The 24,428-nt window shown below is 35.6% G+C and overlaps 4 protein-coding genes across 4 annotated transcripts; all 4 read left to right on the top strand.

Moving 5' to 3' along the window:
• Positions 1-657: 657 nt before the first annotated feature.
• Positions 658-3,403, top strand: LOC113310013. The gene is made up of 2 exons (XM_026558576.1): positions 658-1,164; positions 1,277-3,403. Exons 1-2 carry the CDS (start codon positions 658-660, stop codon positions 3,401-3,403), a joined length of 2,634 nt encoding a protein of 877 aa, XP_026414361.1.
• A 554-nt stretch (positions 3,404-3,957) lies between these two features.
• LOC113286720 (branched-chain-amino-acid aminotransferase 2, chloroplastic-like) lies at positions 3,958-8,586 on the top strand. The gene is made up of 10 exons (XM_026535321.1): positions 3,958-4,648; positions 4,956-5,032; positions 6,376-6,562; positions 6,655-6,831; positions 7,058-7,189; positions 7,279-7,377; positions 7,489-7,605; positions 7,874-7,969; positions 8,080-8,192; positions 8,275-8,586. The coding sequence occupies exons 1-10, from the start codon at positions 4,592-4,594 to the stop codon at positions 8,387-8,389; spliced, it is 1,170 nt and encodes a 389-aa protein (XP_026391106.1). The 5' UTR covers positions 3,958-4,591; the 3' UTR covers positions 8,390-8,586.
• A 2,675-nt stretch (positions 8,587-11,261) lies between these two features.
• LOC113328964 (transcription factor RAX3-like) lies at positions 11,262-13,186 on the top strand. The gene is made up of 3 exons (XM_026575964.1): positions 11,262-11,549; positions 11,737-11,866; positions 11,956-13,186. Exons 1-3 carry the CDS (start codon positions 11,414-11,416, stop codon positions 12,980-12,982), a joined length of 1,293 nt encoding a protein of 430 aa, XP_026431749.1. The 5' UTR covers positions 11,262-11,413; the 3' UTR covers positions 12,983-13,186.
• Positions 13,187-21,984: 8,798 nt separating this feature from the next.
• LOC113309938 lies at positions 21,985-23,803 on the top strand. Its single transcript, XM_026558484.1, has 3 exons — positions 21,985-22,139; positions 23,052-23,301; positions 23,423-23,803. Exons 1-3 carry the CDS (start codon positions 21,985-21,987, stop codon positions 23,801-23,803), a joined length of 786 nt encoding a protein of 261 aa, XP_026414269.1.
• The last annotated feature ends 625 nt before the right edge of the window (positions 23,804-24,428 follow it).

Here is a 24,428-nt window from a genome sequence, read left to right as displayed (position 1 = left end):
TCTTGTCCCATAAGCATAAAGAGTGACAAACCTTACAGATATTTCAGGTGCTGGTATGAACATGCCACTTATACTGAAGTCATAAATGCCTCATGTGCTAATGCTGACATGATTCTACAACAAGGGGAGAAATCTCTGATCAATAAACTTGATATGATTAGAGTTAACCTTTGTGACCGGAAAGAAAATGTTTTTGGTAATATTTTTTAAAAAAATAAAAGAAATTACTAGGAAAATTGATATTGAAAATTCAAAATTTCCTAGCAATAGAGTCATCGAAAGGATTAATATTTTGAAATGTGAGCTTGAAGATTGGTATAGAATCAAACACATATATTGGCAGCAACTTTCTAGAGATAAGTGGATGAAGGATCATGACAGAAACACAAATTTTTTTCATTCCTTGGCTACTCATAGAAAAACGAAAAACACCATCAGTACCCTGATAGATTCTCATGGTTTGTGGATTTCTGAAAAGGAGCAATTAGATCAGTTGCTCAAAAATCATTTTGCTGGTACGTACACTTCTCAAAATCATAATATTCATGAAATTTTTAATGGTTTAATTCCTCAATGCATTACTGTTAATGATAATGAATCTATGTTAGCATTACCTTCTACTGAGGAAATATACAATACTGTAGCCAAGATGAATCCATGGGGGCACCAGGACCTGATGGTTTTCCCCCTGGTTTCATTAAACAACATTGGAACAAACTTGGTAATGATGTTATTGCTCTTGTTCAGGGTTTTTTCTTATCTAAAAAACTCCCTGCAGGCATAAATCATACATATATATCTCTAATACCAAAAGTTCCTAAGCCAACATATCCAACAGAATTTAGGCTTATTAGTTTAAGCAATGCCACTTATAAAATCATATCAAAAATCTTAACCAATAGGCTTAAACCAATGTTGGATAGGCTGATTAGTCAAAACCAATCTGCTTTCATTTCGAAAAGGAAAATTACAGATAACATAATAGTAGCTCATGAGCTTCTACATTCTATGAAAACCAGAAGACTTAAGCATGGTTCTTTTGCTCTTAAGCTAGACTTATCAAAAGATTTTGATAGACTAGAGTGGGACGTTGTAGTTTTCATGCTAAAAAGTTTTGGTTTTGATAACTCTTTTTGTGATTTAATTTTTGAATGTATATCTACTGTGAGTTTTTCTGTTTTGAACAATGGCTCTCCTGGGCCTGTTTTAAAACCAACAAGAGGGATTAGACAAGGGGACCCACTGTCCCGATATCTATTTATCCTCTTTTATCAAGGGTCTTTCTAGACTCCTTGCTAAATTTGAAGCTGATGGTAAGATTGAAGGTCTTAAAGCAGCTCATTCTTCTCCACCAATCACTCATCTGTTGTTCGCAGATGATTTCTTTGTTTTTGGTAAGGCTAGCATCACTCAGGTAAGACATTTGCTTGAAGTTTTTAATATTTTCTGTTCTTCTAGTGGTCAAGCCATAAACTTTCAGAAGTCTGGTATATATTTCCCTCCCAAATTTCATCATAAGCATTGTAAATTAATTGCAAATGTGTTGAAAGTTAAAAGAATCTCTAAGGATGACAGGTACTTAGGTACTCCATTGTTTTTTCATAGAGCTAAAACCTTGAACTTTGATCCTCTACTTGAAAAAACCTATGCTAGACTTAGAGGATGGAAATCAAAGCTTCTATCTCAAGCGGGAAGTACCATTTTAATCAGTTCTGTTACTTCTGCTTTTCCAACTTTTCAAATGAGTTTCACTGAATTTCCTGACAAAACTTTAGCTAAAATGGACAGGTTACAAAGAGATTTCTGGTGGAACAAATCTGATCAAAAAAATCGGGTTTATTCCAAAGATTGGAAATCTATTTGTATTCCTAAGTCCCAGGGGGGTTTGGGACTTAGAAATCCAAAAAAATTCAATGTTTCTATGCTTACTAGACTTACTTGGAGAGTTATTTCTAATCCTAATGCTCTGTGGGTCAAGGTGTTAAAGTCTAAATATTTTAAAAACACTAACCCTCTTTTAAAATCTAGGAGAACTACCATTTCTTGGATCTGGTCTAGTATTAGAACAGGTATGGAAATTTTAAGAGAAAATTGTATTTTGGATCTGTCTTTGCATTCTAACTTAGACATTTGGTCTGAAAGATGGATTCCAAATGCAGAATTCCCTATACATCCAACTGTTATAGAAGAAGAAACACCTATGAAGATTAATGATTTAATTACAGATAATGGGCATTGGAATGTTGATATTCTAAATACCTATTTTGCACCATATATTGTTCATAGGATTCTTACTTTACCTGTGCCTAATGCAGAAGTTGATGAGCTTAAATGGTTACATACTAAGGATGGTGTACCTAGTGTTAAATCTGTATACAGGGTATTGACTAAGGATTTAGGTGATCATAACCCAATTTGGAAAAAAATCTGGAAATTAAAATGTCAACCTCGAGTACAGTTATTCCTTTGGAAACTTTATTCTGATGCTTTGCCTTTTAATAGTAGACTAGCAAGACATACCAAGAAAGCTTCTCCCTCTTGTTGTTTGTGCACTTGCGGTCAGAATGAAGATGCAATCCATCTTTTTATAAACTGTCCTTTTGTTACTGCTATATGGTTTGGGCTTGGTTTAACTCCTTTATTTGCAGGATCTAACTATACTACTATGCATGGATGGATTGATTATCTTTTTCATAATTATAATAAAATTTTGGTAGGAAAAGCAACATATGTTATGTGGTCTGTTTGGAAACATAGATGTGATGTTATATTTAAGAAACTTAGACCGAATAAAACTATGCTTGTAAAAGATATTTCCTTCCAGCTTTCTTGCATTGAAAAAAAAGGCATTTCAATTGACAAGATGTCTGTTGTGGATAATCGTACTGATTTGCAGAGTCTATTTAGAAAGAACAAGAAAATTATACTAATTGATGCATCTTTTGATCACTTGACAGGTAGATATGGAACTGCCTCGATCCTCATGGATGATAATGGGGAATGTCAACATGCAAGAGCATCGTTTGGTTTGACTACTGGACCTGAGGAGGCAGAGTGTATTGCTCTCAAGGATGCAATTGGATGGGCTTTGATGGTAAAAGCTATTTCTGATATCATATTTGTTGGCGACTGCGTTTCTGTGATTCAGTCATTTAAGGATTTCAATATCAATTTAGGACGGAGAGGAAAGAAAATTATGAGAGTCTGGCAAGCCATGTATGGCTGTTTTAGGAATTGTGTTTCATGTTTTCTTAGTAGAGATAATATATGGATAATAGATACTCATGCTAAAGGTATTAAGAGCTCTACAGTTTCAAACTTCACTACTTTAAATATGTCACACGGTGACAAGGATAATTTCTTTCAAGCTTTATGTAATGGGCAGTGCCCTAGTTTAATCTAATTTATAAAATCCTCTTTTATTATCAAAAAATAAATAAATATGAATATCTGATTTTGTTAGTCGAACCATACCCTGTAGACATATACATTTAGATTTTCTAAAAGAATGGATCCTAAAGAACAAAGTAAATGTACAAAAAGAAAAACTTTCAAAATAAATTAAACGTTTAATGTTATTTAATTTCATATTTTACTTTATTAAAAAAAATTTCATTAATATCTTGGAGATCCTGGCTCCATCTCTAAATGTGAATATTTTTCTGTTAAAAACGCGCCATTAATCAAGACAATTTTAACTTAGAAGTTGGAACACCACGAAACTAAGCCAAATTTTGCTGAAATTCCTCTATTAATCAGCCCCATAATTATCAGTCACTCCCAATAGAATAGACCAATACCATGAGTGCCCGGTTTTCCTTGTATACATTAAAAAAAATGACAAAGATATGTCTTGGAACATCAATCCACAGTGCCGGGAGCCTCCAAGTCTGCCAACAAGAATGTGTTTAAGGTAAGTTGCCAATTCACTAGTCACGCTCACTCATAGAGTAACAAAACAAAACAAGGAAAGAAGTCTAGGGTACCTGATCAAAGATAGGCACAAATACATAGAAGCCCATGGAGGCTGCTGCACAGCATGTATGGAAGTCTCCCACGTCTTGTTTTTCTCTCGACCGTTATCACTTCTGACGTGTGTCTTCGTGTTTCGATTTACATGAACTCTGGATGGATCGACTCCTATATCTCTCACACTCTTTTAGCCTCCTTCATCAATATCCCATATTTTTCTTCTTTTCTTTATTTTTCTCTGGCAAAAGCCTTCATCATCAATATCCAACACTCTCTCTTCATTACTAGTATATCCATCTCTGTGATTCAAGGAATTTAATGTTAGATTTTCTTTTTCTTAAATTTCTTCCCTTTTCTGGAAAACTAATTAATCATCCCTCCAATCCATTTTAAATATGCTTCTCATTCCGTACTCTGTCTCTCTGTATATCTCTGATTCTCTCTGAACTCTGATAAATATCATCATCTCCTCTCCCTTCTTATTTCCTTCCTCAAAACCCAGTTTTGTTTTCATATAGATTTTATTTCTTAAAGTTCTCTTCAGTGCAGAGACTCTGTTTCTAAATTTCTTAAATATTTTCCATTTATTTTTCTCATAGAATAAAAGTGAAGATTAAAAATGATGCTTCAAAGAATTAATCTCAAGAACAGAATCCAGCTTTCTTCTTTTACCCAGGTTTGTTTCTCTTTCAGAATTTGTTTTCTCTGTTTTGCATAGACATGCAACCATCATTCATCCATTTTATTTGTTGATCAGATTTAATCTAAAACCCTAAATTCACAAAATTTCTTTCCTCTTTAAGCATTTCAAGATCAGGGTTTAGATTTATAGGTTGATCATTTACTCTGTATTTCTAAAATGGGTTTTTCATTTTATGACAAGTAGGACTTATTTCAGGAAATGAAACCAAACCACTGAGATAAAATAAATAAATTAAAATTTACTGTCAACTAATCAAGTTTGATTTTTTTTTTTGTTTCAGTTGGTAAATAAATCATATTTTACATCTCAAACTGCATCCACATTACAGTCACTGCCAGAATCTTCTCCTACTTACAGGTAATTTCACTGTTAATTTTACCTTAGATGATCAATTTACCACTTCCTCTTTGATAATAATGGGTGAAAACATTTTCGTGCAGTTGCTCTGTATAATTCCTGATCTATGGTAATTGTTTATTTATATTCAGGATAGAACATTTTCGTTGGGACTTGTTTTTGGCCATTAATCTGAGGTTTGACCAAGGTCAAAGGTCTTGAAACCCATTTTAATACTATTTGTATTTATTTGGGGATTTCTACTTCCCCACCGGCCCAACTCCCAATTACTAATATGACTCAGGATTGTCTTAGTCCGTGTCCTAGTGCCAGCACCAGTCCCATTCAATTAGTACTATGGGCCGGTCGAGTTATCGACTCAACTGCTTCTTGTTTTCCATGTGTTCTCTGTTCGCCTTTGAATTTGATAGACTCTTTTGAACTAAACTTTAATGGAAAAAGTATTATTTCCTGTAAATGCATTTACCCCGAAAGCAAATCAAAAAATGCCAGTCAGACTACAATATGGCTGGATGGTGACAAGTGTTTTTCAGTTTTAATTTGCTAATGGTAATAGCTGGTGCAGTTGTGCACTTGTGAATTATACATGTTTCTCCCAAATTTGTAGTCTAACCCAAGTTGCAGTTGTTGATTCGCTTTCAAGATAGTTACATGAGTCTATAAAGGACTAATAGCTTTATTATTGGGGTTTAGTAGGAAGAGAACCAGACAAATCTTGTCTTGTGGTGGATTGTATTTAGTACTAGCACTACGTAAAGCCTCCGAAGACACCTAAAAAGTGTGTAGGTAAATTTTTATATTGGCTGTATTTTTAGGTTGTTGTGAAGCGTGAACTACGTGAATGGTTGGAGGTCTGCCTTCTGTGTGAGTGCTTTTATCAGTCTGCCTATGTTTAGGGGCGGTTTCCGCTACTGAAAAAGAGGTGTTCTGATCTTTGTTCTTACTAGTAACTGAGTGATTGTCCAACTGTAGAAAATGTAAAAACTAAAAGTAAAAGAATAAGAGTTTGAGCAGGTGTTTCATGAAATGAATAAAGTGGCAGATTCCGTAAGCTATTGAATTTAACCACACAGTACTGGGCACTATCCTTGTTCTAAAGTTAGTTGGTCTGTTTGACCATAATCATTTTAGAGAGATCTGAATTATGTTCTACCACTTGAGAGTTGAGACTCAATAGGTTAACTATTGGTTGCATTTGTGCTGTTCTTTCATCTGTCGGACTTATTTTTTACTACCATTATTGCTGTCTATTTGGATTGGGTTTTGCATCTTAGATTCCAAAGTATAACTTCTATATCAAATTGAAAATTGATCTTTTGAGAAATTGAATTTACAATGACTAGGTTCGATGATGACGGAGAAGAATATGCTGATATAAAATGGGATGAACTTGGATTTGGACTGGTGCAAACTGATTACATGTACATTATGAAATGCTCAAAAGAAGGGGAGATTTTCACTCGTGGTGAACTCAACCCTTATGGAAACATTGAAATGAGCCCTTGTTCTGGTGTCTTGAATTACGGCCAGGTACTGTTAATACTACAATAATGTTAATTTTTTTAGCTTTCACCCTTTTCAGAAATAAATAAATTACAGTGGTTCACTATCCAAAATATCAGGGACTATTTGAGGGATTGAAGGCTTACAGGAAAAGAGATGGGAACATCCTACTATTCCGTCCAGAACAGAATGCAATGCGTCTGCAAATGGGTGCAGAGAGAATGTGTATGCCATCACCCTCCGTAGACCAATTCATCGATGCTGTCAAGCAAACAGTTCATGCCAACAAACGTTGGGTAATCACTACTTCCCCTTGCATTTGTATTTTTCTGTTCCTGACAAAGTACCTAATCTGACTTGTGCCATAGTGAGATTTCAGACAATTTGATTTATTATTTACTCAACTGGCCGATTTATATTTGCATAAAAAAAACATACGACTTGGTGGCACGGACAAGTTAGAAAAAAGAAGTTTTATGTTGATGCCTTGTTGTTTTAATGAGATTTTCAAATTGGATACAGGTTCCTCCACCAGGGAAAGGGTCTCTGTACATTAGACCACTTCTCCTAGGAACTGGACCTGTTCTAGGAATATCGCCAGCACGAGAATGTACATTCATCACTTATGCTTCACCAGTGGGTAACTACTTCAAGGTAAGTTTTTGTGTTCGATAAATTATGGTTTTCATATTGATCTTAAAAGAGGTTATGGTTTTTAACTTGTTTTCTTGCTCCTGTATTAGGAAGGAATGGCACCCTTGAATTTGGTTATTGAAGAAACGATGCATAGAGCTAATCCTGGGGGAACTGGAGGAGTCAAAACTATCACTAATTATGCACCTGTAAGCAATTACATGATTGAACTTCTGCAAAATTCTTACATGCTGCCAGCCAGTTCACTGTCTCTGCTTCATTTCTGATATTGTTTGATAACTTTTGTCATCTACATATAGGTACTTAAAGCACTAGCTCATGCAAAGAGTATGGGATTCTCAGATGTTATATACCTTGATTCGGTACAGAAGAAATATATTGAGGAGCTCTCTTCATGTAATATATTCATTGTGAAGGTAAAACAACTGATCTGATTTTCAAGATTTCAGCTCAACTATCTATGACTACTATCCAAATATGATAAATGCAATTCCTCAATGACATCCCAAAAATTCTGATGCTTATGTAAATTGACACCCAGAAAATCGATTAGCATTGTCTCTTATCTTCATCCAAGTGGATTGCCACTCGTTATTAAATCCTGCTTCCTTGGTCTTATTAATGTCAGATAGTACACAAGTTGTTTGGCCATGAGGTAATGATTTTATTTGCAATTTCCTTCAGGGGAATAGGATTTCTACTCCACCTACAAAAGGCACTATTCTACCTGGAATTACCAGGAAAAGCATCATTGACATTGCTATTGCTCAAGGTTATCAGGTAATCTAATCAAACAGTTGTCTGATAGATGTATTCTGCTTGTTGTTTTTTTTCCCTCTCATATGTAAAGGAGGAAGAAGTCTCTAAACAGATTTTTTCAACTTAATTAGGTTGAAGAGCGCGCCATTGAAGTAGAAGAGTTGATTGACGCTGATGAAGTGTTCTGCACTGGAACTGCAGTTGTTGTTGCTCCTGTTGGTAGTATCACATTTCGAAGTAAAAGGTACAACTGTGCAGTTTTCTGAATTGCTAAAAGTATTCGTCAACTTGTAAAAATATATTTACATTTTCCTTGTTTCATTCAGATATGAATTCAAAACAGGAGCCGGAACTACATCTGTGAAACTGCACTCAATCCTTACAGGCATTCAATCAGGTCGTATAGAAGACAAAATGGGTTGGACTGTTGAGTTAGATTAAGTTCTTGTTTTTTCATTTCCTTTAGCCTCAGCATTTTGGTGTAGCTAGTCATTACACTAGACACCTAAATGCTGTATAGGTTGTTCTGTTCTTGGTCACATCCTTGGTGTTCAGCCATATACTTCACATACAAGTGTGAAACAGACAATAAGAATATTAATACTGTGATATTTCAATGCATGCATATTGGTTTACAATGTTATGTTCTACAATATACTAGACATTCTTGAAACTGCATTTGGAAAGCTGTTTTTACTTTTTAGCTTGTGAATGAGATTTAGTCGTTCGTTATGTCAAAAATTCTGTGGCACTGACAGTTCCCTTCGGTAGAGTACAAAACAGCATAAAACTGCAGAGTGTTGATTTTAAACTAAGTCACCTTCATCATCAGAGCCAACCATCCAACAACTCTAGAAAACTTGCATTTACCAACATTCATCTGAATTTCGAGGGGGTTGAAAACACATACGTACGTGAAATTTTATCTATAAGCGGATCTCTAGCTCATCAAGGATTACGTCATGAATGCTCTGGAAATATATGAATGTAGCCTTTGTAACTGTTTAAATAGTCAACATCTAAAGTCGTCGAAATCAAATTAAGAAGATCTTGATTCTTGACTCTGTATCTGAAGAAATTTTCCTGAACTTCGACAGAATTCTACTACTAAATTGAGAATATTCTCATATCACGTTTATATATAGGACTCGGACTGGGTCAGTTGTAAGTTTTCTTTTTGGGTAAGTTTGAAATGTAGTCTTTCTGAGAGATGCGCCCATTAAGAATGAGAGAGACGTGAGATTACTTTCAAAGTAGTGGAAGCGACAGACAGCGCCAGTTTAAGGAGAAGGCGTGTCATATGTAATAAGAACATGAATTAACTAAATAGATGATTATTAAAGGGTTACAAATTAAGGTACGCTAATGTAAAGGGATGCAAATTCCATTAAGGTACGCTAATGTAAAATGCCGTCCTAAAAGGGGTGCTGGCTGGGTCCTGGGACATTGACTGGGGTTGACCGTTTGATATTAACTGTCGTTTAGTTTACCAACAGGTTTTATTTAGGATCAATTTGTTTGCTCAGCAGGTCAACAACAAGATATGCTAAGTTTGAAAACCAAGATTTTTGTTGTTTTTTTTTGAAAACCAAGAAAAGAGACGGTGGACATAGTCGTTTTAGTGATCGATGCCCTTAAATCATGATCCATGCATGAAGCAAGCAGAGTGGGCCTTTGGGTGATGTACAATGTATGTACCTTAACCTCATATTCTGTCAGTCTCATTCTTTTGTTTTGCTTTGCTTTTGGGTACAGTAAACATATATATGTCATACTCCGATTTGGTTCGGCTGGGTTTCTAAGGGAAAAATATCCGATCGGACGTGATTTGACAGGGTTAAAGAAAACACTGTTTTGAGTGTAAGGGTCGGCCTGGTTGAAAGAGAAATCATATTTGAACATTAGGTTCAGCTGGGTTTTCTATCAAAAACTTGTGAGAACTTTTCTTTTGAACTGAATTGACAAAATCAATAAGACTTGAAAAGCAATTTGTCAAATGATCTCAACAACCTTTCATAGCTCAGTTGGTTAGAGCACCCACTTAGTAAGTGGGAGGTCTGGAGTTTTACTCTCAATGAAAGCAATTTCTTTTTTGGCCAGATTAGATTGCCATGAAAGCAATACAAAAAAGAAGACTAAAAACAAGGTCCTGCTGTTTTTACCTCTCTTCTCCTCCTCCAAATATCCAAGAGTAACTTTCAACTGTGAAGATTTCCCTTAGGACCTAAGAAGACTAAAAACAAGTTTTTGGACAGGTTCAGCGTTTCTCGGATATTATGATCAATCATCGTTAATTTGTATAACTCGTATATACAGAGGATCAAAGAGAAGATAATATTCACCTGCTCCTTTGGAACATTCGCACATAAAAGGCATGTCATTAGCTAGCTCTTTGCAATGGTCCTGCTGCTGCCACCTATTAATTATTACAGGTAATTAACTTGTTAGTGGCCAATTTAGCGGCATAACAACGAATTCAACAAGCCTACAAATTATGAAGTGGGTTTAAATGGCTCCACTGCTAAAAGCGTAAGTTTACTTTATTTGTACGCATTACCAAACACAATGGCACGGTCTGGGATGAGATTTTGGGACATCAATGCCTCGCAAGTCGCATCCCTCTGCAGATAAGCTACAAAGGCCCGTTCGGTCGATGACTAGCGCTATCATCCACATGAGTGCACAATCAATACACACGTGTAGCTAATATCATCCCCTAGCAGTCAGATTTATTTATTTTTTTGATCAGTAAAGAAATTGGCGCTCAAGAGTTTCGAACTCAAAGTCACTAATATCATCATCCAGTGACTTTACCACTGTACTACAGTGACATCATATCTAGTCGACGATTATGGGAGTCGGATTTACTATTATAGAGATGTACATAATGGATACAAAATATAAAAAATGCTAAAAATGCATGCTCATTGTGACTTGTGCGCGTGCTAGCACGGCTCGTTGTTGAATACAGATAAGGTTGAGAAGGAGAAAAATCAATGAACATAACTTTAGATTATTTAAGAAAACAATGAGGAGACAGAGATTCTAGAGTAGGAAAGACCAAGAAGAAAAACACTAAGATTTCTGTTCTGTCACTTCTAATAATTCCCTTCTTCTTAGTTTTTAAATACATTTTCGCAGAAGAAAGATGAAGAAAACTTCAAAAAGGTCATCTTTAATTAATGAGCCCCATCCAGTTAAATGCCATCACTGTTCCAGGAAACCATGTCCCTCAATTTCCATCTTTTTGCCTTTTTATATTTTGACTCTGTCTTATTATTTCTCTCAAATAGACACACCACCATTACCAAAAAAGATCTAGAAAGAGAGAAGTTATATAGCAGCCTATATACAAAGGAGGAGAGATCATCAACATCAGTTAGATAACCTTTCATATCACAATCTCTAACAGCAGCTAGGAGAAGCTCCTCTACTTCATACCCTACCTACACATTAACAGCAGCCATGGGAAGAGCTCCTTGTTGTGACAAAGCTAACGTTAAGAGAGGTCCATGGTCCCCTGAAGAAGATTCAAAACTCAAATCCTATATTGATGAAAATGGTACCGGAGGCAACTGGATCGCGTTGCCGCAAAAGATTGGTATGTACATATACATATAAACCCCGCTTCCTGCTACACAATTTATATTGTTCATATCGATCTTCATGCGTATGTACTCGTACATCTTCAAGTTTCAAGGGATGAAATACTTTTTTTTTTTTTTTTTAAGATGATGATAATAACACTTTTTTGCATGTTTGTCTGTTTGTTTGTTTATCTGTTTTAGGGCTAAAGAGATGTGGTAAGAGTTGCCGTCTTCGCTGGTTGAATTATCTTCGTCCGAACATCAAACATGGGGGATTCTCAGAAGAAGAAGATAATATCATTTGCAATCTTTATATAAGTATTGGAAGCAGGTATGTATAAATTTACATATTTTATGAACTTTTGATTTACATACGATTAGTACCAATTAATTAATATGATGGGGCTTGTATATATGTAGGTGGTCTATAATAGCAGCACAACTACCAGGAAGAACTGACAATGATATTAAGAACTACTGGAATACTAGGTTAAAGAAGAAGCTATTAGGTAAACAGAGAAAGGAACATCAATCGCGTAGAGTTAATGCTCATCTTAAACAAGAAATGATGAAGAAAGCTGGAAACGATGTTCATTTCATGATGAATACCACTGCTGATAACAACAATAAGATGAACGGAACTACTCATCAAAATCATCCTCAGAATCTCTACTTTCCGCAGCCAGTGCCAACTTCGGCACCACAATTAGACTCAGCTCTTAACGATCACACTTCAATTAGAAAATTACTTATCAAACTTGGGGGGAGATTTTCAGACATTCAAGATCATCATCTTCAACAGGGACTTGACAATAACAAGCTTAAGAATATTAGTTTTTATACTCCTACTCAAGATGTTCCTTCTACCCAGCAAGTTTATGGTGGTCATGATCCACATAATTCATCCATGGATTGGTTTTCTTCATCCATGAATTATTCCTCTATCAACACTAATAACGATTCGTCGTGTGCTGATGAATTATTTCTGAACAATAGTTGTGATATTGTGGATGATGATGGGATGAACATGCATGAGATGTTAGTAAGTGATGATGGATTAAACAGCTGTTTTCCAATTGATCATGAACATCTTGGTGATGACGACCATTCGATGCCGGCGTTATGTAGAAACGCTAAGATGGAATCATCATCAGTTATTGATCATTATGATCAAGCAGGTTCTTCATCAACTGAGTTACTTTATGGATCTTCATCAATGGCCATGGAAAATGAAAGCAGTAGTAGTACTCCTGGAACACATATTGATATCACTAAAGCATCATCATCAGGAGGAAATGGTACTAGCTGGGTACATGTTGATCGTCATATGAGACCGTTTATGTACGCTAACACTATCCCTACAGTCACCACTACCGGCTTTGGAAGTTCACAACAACAACCACCACCGCAACAACAAAGGGTTTTACAGGAATATGGGCTAAATTGACGAAATAATTAAGCAATATTGGTAATTTGGGATTATATGAATCCATGATATATTAGTTAGATATTTGTGCTGCTTGTATATGCATGAGAGTTTGTTATAATGTGTTGCATTGGTGAAGGTGATGCATGATCGGTTTGGATTTTCAAGGAAACCCTAATTATTAATTAATAAACTCACCAAGTGATTTGTTTGTTTTCTTTCTTACTCTAATTCTTCATCATAGTCTTCATCATAGTCAGTTGTACTGTTAAGTTTTGCACTAATTATATGGTTAATCTTTTATGAATCTCTCAGACTGGCTATAAGCTTTCAACGTGAAGACCATACAATATGCAAATATTCTAAACAAACAGTGGAAAATCTTGTGAAATTCTGTGGTAACATTGCAGCTTCTCAAGGCTTGGATTAAATTGTTCTGAATTTACTGGTCAATGACATTGGTAATCTAGATTAACGCTGTCTCAAAAAGAAAGTCCAAAAGAAAAATATAGGGTTTTACTTGGCATATGTGTAGCATAGATCTATAACGTGTACAGATTGAGCATGAACCACGTAAAATTTTTCCCAAGAACTGTTACTTCGATTATGATCTGTTATAAATTGGAATGCTCTTGTTGAAGCGTCAATGTAACTTTGTTTTCTTATCTGTACGCTGTGGTAGGTGTGATGGTTTGAACTTTGCATCATCTTAATGCTACTGCTACCTATATAAAGAAAAAAAGAAACACAGCAGCTATTTATCTCCTGTACTTGGTGATCATGTGCATAGTTGTGTTGATTGATGGGAGAATATCATAATAATCATACTGATTTGATTTTGATTTTGAAATGAGACTTTTCCAGGGGTTAGTCCTCGAGTGATTTGTGGGGAGTTAGGTGTAGTTGGGTTTTACCCGTTAGTCGTGAGGGAGTCAAGGGAGTATCTCAAAATCCCCGTTAGTCATGGGAGATTTTAGAAGAGTCTCCCAAACTCCCTACAAAACACCTGTTAGTCGTGGGGGAGTTTGAAAAAAACTCTTGAACTCCCTGTTAATGGTAAAATCCTAGAATGCTAGGGAGTTGATTGTTTTGGGGAGTTCTGGAGAGTTGATAGTGCATTTTTGCCTGTGCACAAATCTCTCATAAGAGTAGAGATTTGGGAGGGAGTTTGGTCAGAGAAAAATATTGGAGAAGGAGGAAACCCTTCAGCTTCAGGTATGCTTTTTCATCTATTTTTTCTTCTCTAATCTCATTGTTTTGTTTGATTGTTACTATTTTGATTGTTTTGATATCAGTTTTAAAAGCAAAAACCCTATTTTGATTGTTTTCTTTCGTTTTTATTTTCTCTGTTTAGGGTTTAACTCTTTTTTTTGTTTTGATATTCATCTCTATACTGAATGCTGGTCTTTGCCTTACAACCTTGAGTGGGGGAAACACAACGATACCACAACCTGAATGCTTTACTTTTGCAAAATAATCTGTACTTTTGATCTCAGAAAAAATATATATATTATCTTGTAACATAATTTCTTTATCATTGGTGATATTAGCTGAGTAAGCCATACAAATGTCTGTCTGGGATGAATGAATTACCTATTAATCAATTAAGGATAATTCACAGGAACTAATCTCAGTTAGTAAGATGAATATCTACTAGTTGTGTAGACGCAGCATGTAAGACAAGTATTATTCGCATGCTTATGTTAAATGTCAGTTGTTTACATTAAGGAATTTAACTGTGGGTTTTGACTTGAGAAATGGGAAAGAAGAAGAAGAACTAGGCTCAAGCAAGAAGAGTAGATACATGAATTAGCTACATAGGATGAATAGATATTAGTTACTGACATTCATATTGTATCCATGTCTACATTAACAAAATTAATCACTGCATCTACGGGTCAAATAAATGAATGAGAAACAAGATAATGACATATCTTTTACTAATGAGTGTTAAAGGCATATCTTTTACTAATGCTAACAAGTTAGGCGTTTGCTGACAGCCAAATTTTATCCCTTCACATACTATACACATTTATCTTTTACTAATGAGTGTTAAAGGCATATCTTTTACTAATGCTAACAAGTTAGGCGTTTGCTGACAGTCACATTCCATCCCTTCACATACTATACACATTTTACATTTTTTGTAGACGTCTTTCCATTTTTCTCTAAAACTTAGAAGTAATGTACATGGATGGCTAATGTAATTTTAAATTAAAACTTTCTTGTTTCTCTGAAACTTAAAATTAGTATACATGGATGGCTAATGCAACCTTAAACTAAAATTGAGTGAATCGTTTACACTTTTTGTTGTATGTCGATACCTACTGTATTGATGAGTAGTCGTTACTAGATGTATCATAGCTTTACCGAAAGATATTTTTTTTATTTAGTAATCTAAATTACCAAAAGAGTTCACAAACATTGCATCCATGTTTGTAAAATGTAAAAGACGAGCTAGCTGGTATAGTATCTCCAATCACCAACGTTTTGTATTGTGACCGGAAGGAAGAAGACAGACTTTTTGTAGCTTTGGATGTGTTTAGATTTTTGTCAGTAATCTTAGCTGGTTCATCTTTAGATCCAATGAAGAACCATCCATTGTTCTCGAAAGAGTGAACTAAATGGTTTATTTATTTTTATAAAATGATTAGTAGGAATTTGAGATTTATGTTGTTTATTTTTACTGAATATCCTTTCTTTCTTTGTTAAGTTCTAGTATTAGTCTAAGTACTAATGTAGCTAACATGTCGCACCATAAAATGGACAAATCCAGCCAACCTGCTGAAAACAACAAGAAGAAAAAGAATGTTAGGAAGAATAAGAATAACCGGATACGGATGTGAATACGAATTACAAACAATGGACAACACGAGAGACTGAGAAATTATTGGAACTATTAGTAGAAGCTGCACTTGAGAAGAAGAAAGACACTAATGGATGTTTTACTAAGAGACTAGTGGAAGATGAGATACTTCCAAAACTTAACCAAGCATATGGTTGTGACAAATCTTATGAGAACTATAAAAGGGAAACATAGATGGTTCAAGACTCGATTTGGTCAATACCAGGATTTGTTTAAGTCTTGTACTTCTGGATTCGGTTGGGATGATGCTAACAAGATGATTACTAGAACCGACGAGATGTGGAACAATTACTTTGAGGTATGTGTGTGTTACTTACCGACATCTGAATTTGAATTTTTTTTCTTCTATTTTATGCATAGTTCTAATTCACGCTTTATCCTTTTTTTTGTTAACAGAGACATCCAAAGAAAACTAACTTAAGGTAAGATAATGGTAAAGACTATGGTGACTTGCTTATTGTTTTTGGGAATAAATGTGCTTCTGGAAAAGTTACAGTTGATCTTACCCATGAGGGTACAAGTGCTAGAACCTGTGATGAGGAAGATGAACAAGATGATTACTTAGATGTTGATTATACTCAACGAGAGCAATATGATAGTGCTTTTAACATATCATATGTGGGATATGGTTCAGAGGAAAATGATGAACAAGATAAAGATGAAACTCAAGATATGAACACAAAGAAAATTCCTGTCAGAAAAACGGCACCAAGGAAAAGACCAAGGTGTGACATTGGTGACTCTTCTACATCAACTAATCCTACTGAGCAGTCTGATTATTTAGAGAAATTGATTGCCAACAGTTCATCGATTGCTTCTTCTATTGATTCAATGCATGCTCTTATTGCGAAAGAGAAAGAATACCGCAAAATTGAAAAAGAAATGCGCAGAATTCATAAGGATAAGAAAGATAACCAAGTATGGGATCTTGTTTATGGCATGACTAAAATTTCTTTGGAAGATAAGCTGAAAGTGATTGAAATGCTCGACAAAAATCACAAGAAGAACTTATTCATACGTTTTACTCCTGAAGAGAGAAAGTTGTGGATTGGTTCAAAGTTAAAAGCATAAACCTGACATCTTTACAAGTTTCTGTTAGGTGTAATGGGATTTTAGAGTTACAAAATTGGGTCGTTTTGCTTCGTAACTATTAATATTTATTTTATTTTTCCCCTAGTTGAGACTTTATGGTTATTTTTCCCCTAGTTGAGACTTTATGGTTATGGATTCAGCTACTAATTGTTATGGATTGACATCTTTATGGTTATTATGATTGAATCTATGAACTTTATATTCTATATGCTTATTTTTATACACATATATACTTTTATGCTTTTGAGATAATGATGATTCTAATAAAAAAAAATAATACTTTTATCATACTTTTAGGTGAACATGTCTGATTTGGATTTATCTACTGATAGTGAAGATCAAGCCTTCGATACAGAAGAAGAAAGCAGTGGTGATGAAGAGGTAAGTAGCAATGATGAGTTTGAACTATCCATATTTTTGAATATACTTTCAGCGGTGCATTCATGGTTGATGGATATAATTAAGCAATTATAATACATACAAAGTCATTGAAATACCAATGAGACGCCCGGTTACTTTATTTGGGTATAACTATATAAGGAGAGTTTTTCGCGAAGACCCAGAAGACTTTCGTCGAAGTTATAGGATGTACCCTGATATTTTTGTAAAACTATGTTGTATCTTTAGAGAAATTACAGCATTAAGTGATACAAGATGTGTTCCCATTGAAGAAATGCTTAGTACATTTTTACGCGTTGTTGGCCAAAGTTCACGATATTGCACAATACGTGACATATTTGGTCGCTCTCGGTGGACAGTTAGTAAATACTTCAACAAGATGTTGCGAGCTTTAAATGATATAGCTCCGAAGATGATGGCTAAGCCAACAAGTGCAAATCCATTTAAAATTCGTGAGAGTACACGATTTTATCCTTACTTTAAGGATTGCATTTGAGCTATGGATGATACACATATCCCGGCAATGGTAAAAAAAAGAGATGCAGCCGTTTATCGGAATCGACATGGAATTACATCTCAAAATGTGTTAGCAGTTTGCAACTTCGACTTGGAGTTCATATACGTGCTCAGTGGATGAGAAGGGTCTGCTCATGATTCGAAAATACTTAACGACGCAATGACAAAAAGAGATGGACTGAAAATACCACAAGGTAATTTTACTTTTATCTAATGTGAAGTTTTGATTTTTTGGTTAAGTTATATTTGGGTTCTACTTGATTAAGTTTTCTTTTTGTGTTTTATTCAGGTAAATATTACTTGGGGGATGGTGGGTTTGCAAACAGGCGATATTGTTTAACACCATTTTGTGGCCAATGTTATCATTTGAAAGAATTTTCTGGTACGGGTAATCATGCGAAAAAGGCTGAAGAATTATTTAACATGCGTCATGCTTCTTTGAGGAATGTAGTTGAAAGATTGTTTGGTGTTTTGAAGTCTCGTTTCTTGATCTTTAAGTCTCAACCTCCATTTCCGTATCAAGTGCAAGCGGAGATAGTGACAACTTGTGCAGGCTTACACAACATCTTGCGAAAAGAATGTCGTTCAGATGAGTTTCCAGTCGAGGAAGAGGAAGATAGCCATCCATCAACGCTTGTAAATGACGACGAAGTTTGACACAACAAACTCAAGAACAACAACGTCAAGAAGCTAATGCATGGAGAAAGAGTATAGCGGATGATATGTGGAAAAATGCTCGTGAACAAAGGGAGTTAGAATTGTATGGAGACCGTTAAAATGAAGGGGAAAAAAATATCTCGTTGCACAACAATAACATACTATTGATACAGAAATATTTATTTTTTTTCTTTTGATTAAAGATCATTTTTATTTGCAAATGAGGGTTTATTGTTTCTTAAAAGAGACTGAGTTAGGAGTGAACTCTCTCAAACTCCCTCTAATAAACTCTCTCAAACTCCCTACACTCCCCTAACTCAAAAACACAAACTCTCTCAAACTCCCTACACTCTCTCAAACTCTCTCAAAATCCCCAAAATTTAAAATACACTCAACCCCCATAAATCACCCGAGGACTAACCCATGTTCAACTATTTCATAGTACAATGGGGGTGAAAGAAAGAAGGGTGTGACATAGGACACATGGGTCTATCCCAGTACAGTCAGAAATATTCCTTGAAACACTCCCCATTTTTGAATTGGTAAAATAAGGAAAATTTTGTTTCTACATTTTGGAGTCACCTTATAGGGCTCTAGCAATTTTGGCATCTCAGGTTGAGTTTATCAAAAAAGGGTAGGAAGTTACAGAGTAGTATACAAGAAGTTTGAATGTTTCTGTGCTACATTTTTGAGGGTAAGTACTAGCTAACTGATGCTACTAGAGATATTGTACGAATGCATCTTTTACGTGGGTACAACTACAAACTCAATCTTTTTACGAGGCACAAACAGGAGAATTTGTCGGAAACTTTGCAAAACCAAGTGCTAAAGTAAGTAAGTAACTAACATTGGTTGAGTTAGTCACTCGCATTTATCCCAGCAGATTAACCATTTCAAGGATGCACGGGTTACGAATGGGCGCCACACCAGTACCAACCACATCGACACCGAGTAAATGGCGGGCAAGTCCCAGTTATCGATCAAGGATATTTATTAGCTGCTTGAAGGATATTTAATCATATTGCATTATCATCACAAGTAGACATAGTTGTTAAAACTTTGGTTATGTACATTTCAAATCATCAAATTTATAAGCTAAATTCACAGATCACTTTAATAAGTGCTGACTTTGTATCACTTTGGTGGGATTTGTTTTGTAGTTAATCGTGATTTGTTAGATGGAATATATATTTGGTTATCCGCTCGTTGACAAATACACTTTAATTGTCAAACTCAATTATTTGATAGACTATTACTATCATCCATTACCAAAATTTAAAACCAACTCCTAATTTAATCAAGACCTTAACAGTTTGCTAATTAAGATTATGGTTTCCAGAAAGAATGGAAGAAGAAGCCTTAGTAAATCGAGACGATAAAAGGTCTTCTTCTTCTTCTGGTTAGGTATCTCGGTTTTGGTTCTACCAACAACAAACATTGTTTTTTTCATTACTACCGACGTTTTAGATTTTAAAGAAATACTGTAATTGACTTTACCGGCCTACTTAGGTAAATAATGTCGAGTTCTAGCTGGTTAGAGAGTTTCTAACACATTTCCAAATACGCGCAAAATCTATGATGCAGACGAATGTCCTTCGAGATCCCTAGCGTCATCAAAATAGCTCTGCGCTAATCTACATCGGCATGCATACGTGATTCTTGTTTTTCTTCTTGACTTTGTTCATACATAATTCTTCTTCACCAAGTAAAAATTAGCCAGCCACCTCTAAAATGACATCATTCATGAGGGATGGTGTATTGATGGAAAAGCTTAAACAGAAAAATTAGCATACATCTAATATCTGTATAGTGATGAAGAACATTGAGAAGAGCATGAACAGAAAACTCCATGAAGAAAACAACCAAAAATACATTCAAATAAAGATAGTTTTATATGGGGGCAGTGGGCGCATACACTCTGTCAACTCAACAATGACGACACTAGCAGAAGAAAACTTAAATCAGTAATTGAGGGAGGCGCCTTGATTATCAACACACGACAAGAGCTTAACGATGAAGGTCTTAAGATTACTTTTAAATTTTATAATGCAATAACCAGATTTAACTTATCCAAAAGTTATGAGTTGATTAATATATATAAAGTCCTGATAATGACAGTCACTGCAAAAAAAAATCTTAAAATCATGGTTTGTTTTCTTTGTGAAGGGCCTCTTTTGATTTTTTGTTGGAATTTGTGTTCTCAAGGCTTATATGGAGAAAGAGCAACCAATAAACCAAAGATAATGTGACTAAAAATATATAAATGTATATGTCTTTTCTAAAGTGATATGGTTTGTTAATAGACACTATTCTGCTGCCAAGAAAAAGATGTCAATCTAATAAGTAAAAGTACTTTTATTTGGCTATTCAAATTCAAAGAATTAAGGGATGAATTTGTGGCATATAATTGAACATGCGATAAAATTGTATTCCCCAAAACAGTGTATGTTCTTAAGCCCTTTACGCTATCTAATTTTGTATGGGAGTCAAGTGGGAAAACGGATTATATATTTTGCCGCCGGTTCTTAAATAAATCCATGAGTTGTCAGAATTTCTTGCTCTCACACAAGATGATCTTCTTGGCGACGAAAGGCCAGGTTTTAGCTGTCAAGATTCCAATTAGAAAAGATTTCAGGAAATACAACATCCAAATTCGTAGTGCAACAAAAGTTAATCCGTGTTTAAGTAGCTTAAAGAGATTACATCATTCCAGTATTTCTCCAACAGGGTGGAAGTCCGTAAATTATATGTCTAAAAAAGAAAAAGAAAAAGAAAAAGAAAAAGAAAAAATAGAGTCGGCAAATTATGGTAGAAGTCGGCTAATTATGCTAAGTCGCAACCCACTGAGTCACTGACCTATGATGTTCCGACTGCCGAGTGGTAAAGCTGATGGCTACTATACATACATGCATGATGCCCAAGAAATGAGGGAGCAATATTTCCCCTTACCTATCCTTGTATAAATACCCATGAGAGTATGAGACAGCAAAAAATAAGTCTTGGTGAAATTTAATCAGTACTTTCTAACCAAGATTATCTTTAAATTTTTTACATGTTTAGAATAACTTAAGTATGAATTTACTATACAAATGCCATCATGTTCGGAGTCTTCGGACTGTGATACAATTGTTTATCGATCACAACAGTTGAAAACAAAAAAATTAATTGTTAGGGTTAACAATATATTTTGTCGGGCTAAATTGGGACCTATGCCACTTATTTGGGGCCTATAGATTACTTCATCTATCCAATTCACAATGATAAGGGGTGTCTAATATTTATGTAAACTACCAAAATTACCCTCAAAAAATATTAATATTACTAAATTATCCCCATCAATCCTTAATAAACCTAACTAACAAAAATCAGTCTTTATTTCTAACATAAAAACCGATTCATCTCCTCCACTCCCTCTTTTTCAATTTTTTTGAAACCAAAAATCGTCGATGATCGACGATTCAAAAACGATTAATCGTTTTATTTCTTCCATAAAATGTCGAAACCAAGAACTAAGTATGCTACTAACATGAATCATTCTAGTGACGACGATCCCGGGCTTGTTGAAGCGATTCGAAATAGAACGGGGGAAGTGCAAGAACAATCTGAAGCCTCTCGTATCGCACATGAGGAAGAAATGGGTCGAATCAGGTACTTTTCTATCAACCCAATCCTCTAAACTAGGTTTTAGTAACATGCTCTAGGTTAGAAATCGAGAATTTTGAAATCCAAAAATTTCAGTGTTTACAGAATCAGATTATTCTTATTAGAAACGGATTATGTTCATAAACTTATAGTGCGATTGTTCTGCATATAAAAGGAATCGGGGAACGTTAGTGTATAAATAGTCCGATTGTTGTAACCAATCTTCCTGGATCTTATTTTGTTGGAATCAGATTACATATGTCTTAACAAAAATCGATTGATAATTTTAGAAACGGACTTTATATGTATATCGAGTAAACCGATTTCATGAATCGGTTCACATTAGCACTTGCAAAAATCCGATTGTTAATTTTATATGTTTGGAATCGGATTTCATATGTATATCGAGTAAACCGATTATATATCCTGACTTTAAAAATGTGTTATATTCCATTGTTTGTTGTTGCTTAAATCCGTATTCTATAGGCAAAAAAATCAAGCCGAAAAGAAATATAAGAAGAAACATGACCATGCTACTCCTAAGCCTTTGGGACCTCGTTGAAAAGATGGTCAAAATTTGAATGCTTCCCACCGAAGGGGCACAGGGAGTAAATCCAAAGGGATCAACATCAATGATCCACCACCTCGAGCGGAGCAACAAACACATGAAGAAATTGATTCTGATACACCTACTGAACAATAACGTGGCAAGGAAGGTGGTGAAGAAGAAAGTGACGGGAGTGAAAGTGATGAAGTTTCCCGTGGCAAGAAAGGTGTTGAATAAGAAAGTGATGAGAGTGAAATTGATGAAGATTCCTGTGGCAAGAAAGGTGTTGAAGAAGAAAGTGATGACAGTGAAAGTGATGAAGATGCCCGTGGCAAGAAAGATGCTGAAGAAGAAAGTGATGAGAGTGAAAGTGATGAAGAAGAAGGTGACGAGGAAGGTGACAAAGAGATAAGAGAACTCTTTCAAGAACAAGAAGGATACCCTAAAGGAAAAGGTCAGAAGAAAGAAGTTCCAAAGAAGAAGAAAGGTGACCACATGCCCGACGATCTGAAGATGCTTGCTCGCGGCCCTGATGATCCACCTTCAGGGATACCAGCTGATGGAGGAAATGTGTTATGGGATTACAAAGGCAGTTGGGCCGGCGTCGTCTACAATACCATAGTAAGTACCTAAACCTTGTGCCATGTAATGTAAACATTATTATCCGTGTAGTGTTTTGATTATTGTCCATCGTGGTTGTTTGGTTTTATAAGATCACAAGCATGTCGTTCGTCTTATGAAGCCTGGAATGTCAGTGAGTAAGATGAGGCAGTGGCCACTTATAGCTGATGAATTAAGCAGGGGAGAAGTTCCGGAAGTGGTTGATCTAGTCAATTCTACGGGGTTGCTTTCTGTGGTCAACAATTTGAGCCACCTTACTTACGATAGACCTCTTTGTTCCGCCTTTGCTGAGAGATACTACGGGGAAACGGATACTTTACATCTTCCGTCTGGAAAAATGACGATAACTTCAAATGATGCGAAGTTCATTACCGAGCTAAGCATAGAAGGTAAAGCCGTGAAGCACAAAGATTACGGCAAGAGCTTGATTGGGACAAGATTTATGCGTGGACCAAGGAAGTATTCCAATGGGATGAGGATAATACCAAGAAGGAGATGCTAGTAGGCAAGGCAAAGTAGAGGATATTCCATCTCTCGAGGCTGAGGAGCAACTTTATGGGAACAAAGAAGCTTCGTCATGAGGGAAAAGCGGTGACGCCGCAACGTATCATCATCACGGCCAATGTGTATGTCCTCTATATCCTTGGAGCTGTTATCTTCCCCGACGTTTCCGGTGCCCGTGTTAACGCCAACTTTATCCAGCTGTTGCAACCATTTGACAAGATACATGACTACTCTTGGGGCACTACCATCCTTGCACACTCTTTGACGCAGTTGATGAGAAAGGCTTCTAGGGCTCAAATGAACCAAATCGGAGGGAATATGGCTTTTCTGCAGGCGTGGATATATTTGCACTTCCCAATATTTGCTAAAAGGGATTTTGAGAACAAGGATTGGGACGGACAGCAGTATGGAAACAAGTACACCTACATAAGTAAGTCGAAGAAACAAAGAATGGATTATTTGAATTTGAGACGCCAGTTAGACAACTTGACGACAAAGGATGTTGTATTCGATCCTTACAAGGAGGATTTGGCTAAAGGAAAAGTAAAGAAGGTTGGGTGCCCATAGCAAGGTGAATATCATGGGCCTTTGTTTCACCCAAGAGAATATGTAATGTACAACCC

Source organism: Papaver somniferum, chromosome 1 (genome assembly GCF_003573695.1).
Source record: "Papaver somniferum cultivar HN1 chromosome 1, ASM357369v1, whole genome shotgun sequence".
Lineage (NCBI taxonomy): Eukaryota > Viridiplantae > Streptophyta > Magnoliopsida > Ranunculales > Papaveraceae > Papaver > Papaver somniferum.
This window is presented reverse-complemented; position numbering and strand designations above follow the sequence as displayed.

What these genes read in the sequence shown, in the direction of transcription:
- LOC113310013 (XM_026558576.1), top strand. Translation starts at nt 658, where the DNA reads ATGGGGGCACCAGGACCTGATGGTTTTCCCCCTGGTTTCATTAAACAA. An exon ending in TTTTTGAATGTATATCTACT is followed by an intron (nt 1,165 to 1,276) that starts GTGAGTTTTTCT and finishes TCTTTTATCAAG; the next exon opens with GGTCTTTCTAGACTCCTTGC.
- LOC113286720 (XM_026535321.1), top strand. Translation starts at nt 4,592, where the DNA reads ATGATGCTTCAAAGAATTAATCTCAAGAACAGAATCCAGCTTTCTTCT. An exon ending in GTGTCTTGAATTACGGCCAG is followed by an intron (nt 6,563 to 6,654) that starts GTACTGTTAATA and finishes CCAAAATATCAG; the next exon opens with GGACTATTTGAGGGATTGAA. An exon ending in GTAATATATTCATTGTGAAG is followed by an intron (nt 7,606 to 7,873) that starts GTAAAACAACTG and finishes AATTTCCTTCAG; the next exon opens with GGGAATAGGATTTCTACTCC.
- LOC113328964 (XM_026575964.1), top strand. Translation starts at nt 11,414, where the DNA reads ATGGGAAGAGCTCCTTGTTGTGACAAAGCTAACGTTAAGAGAGGTCCA. An exon ending in CGCGTTGCCGCAAAAGATTG is followed by an intron (nt 11,550 to 11,736) that starts GTATGTACATAT and finishes TATCTGTTTTAG; the next exon opens with GGCTAAAGAGATGTGGTAAG. An exon ending in TATATAAGTATTGGAAGCAG is followed by an intron (nt 11,867 to 11,955) that starts GTATGTATAAAT and finishes GTATATATGTAG; the next exon opens with GTGGTCTATAATAGCAGCAC.
- LOC113309938 (XM_026558484.1), top strand. Translation starts at nt 21,985, where the DNA reads ATGTCGAAACCAAGAACTAAGTATGCTACTAACATGAATCATTCTAGT. An exon ending in GAAGAAATGGGTCGAATCAG is followed by an intron (nt 22,140 to 23,051) that starts GTACTTTTCTAT and finishes TGAGAGTGAAAG; the next exon opens with TGATGAAGAAGAAGGTGACG. An exon ending in GCGTCGTCTACAATACCATA is followed by an intron (nt 23,302 to 23,422) that starts GTAAGTACCTAA and finishes CGTCTTATGAAG; the next exon opens with CCTGGAATGTCAGTGAGTAA.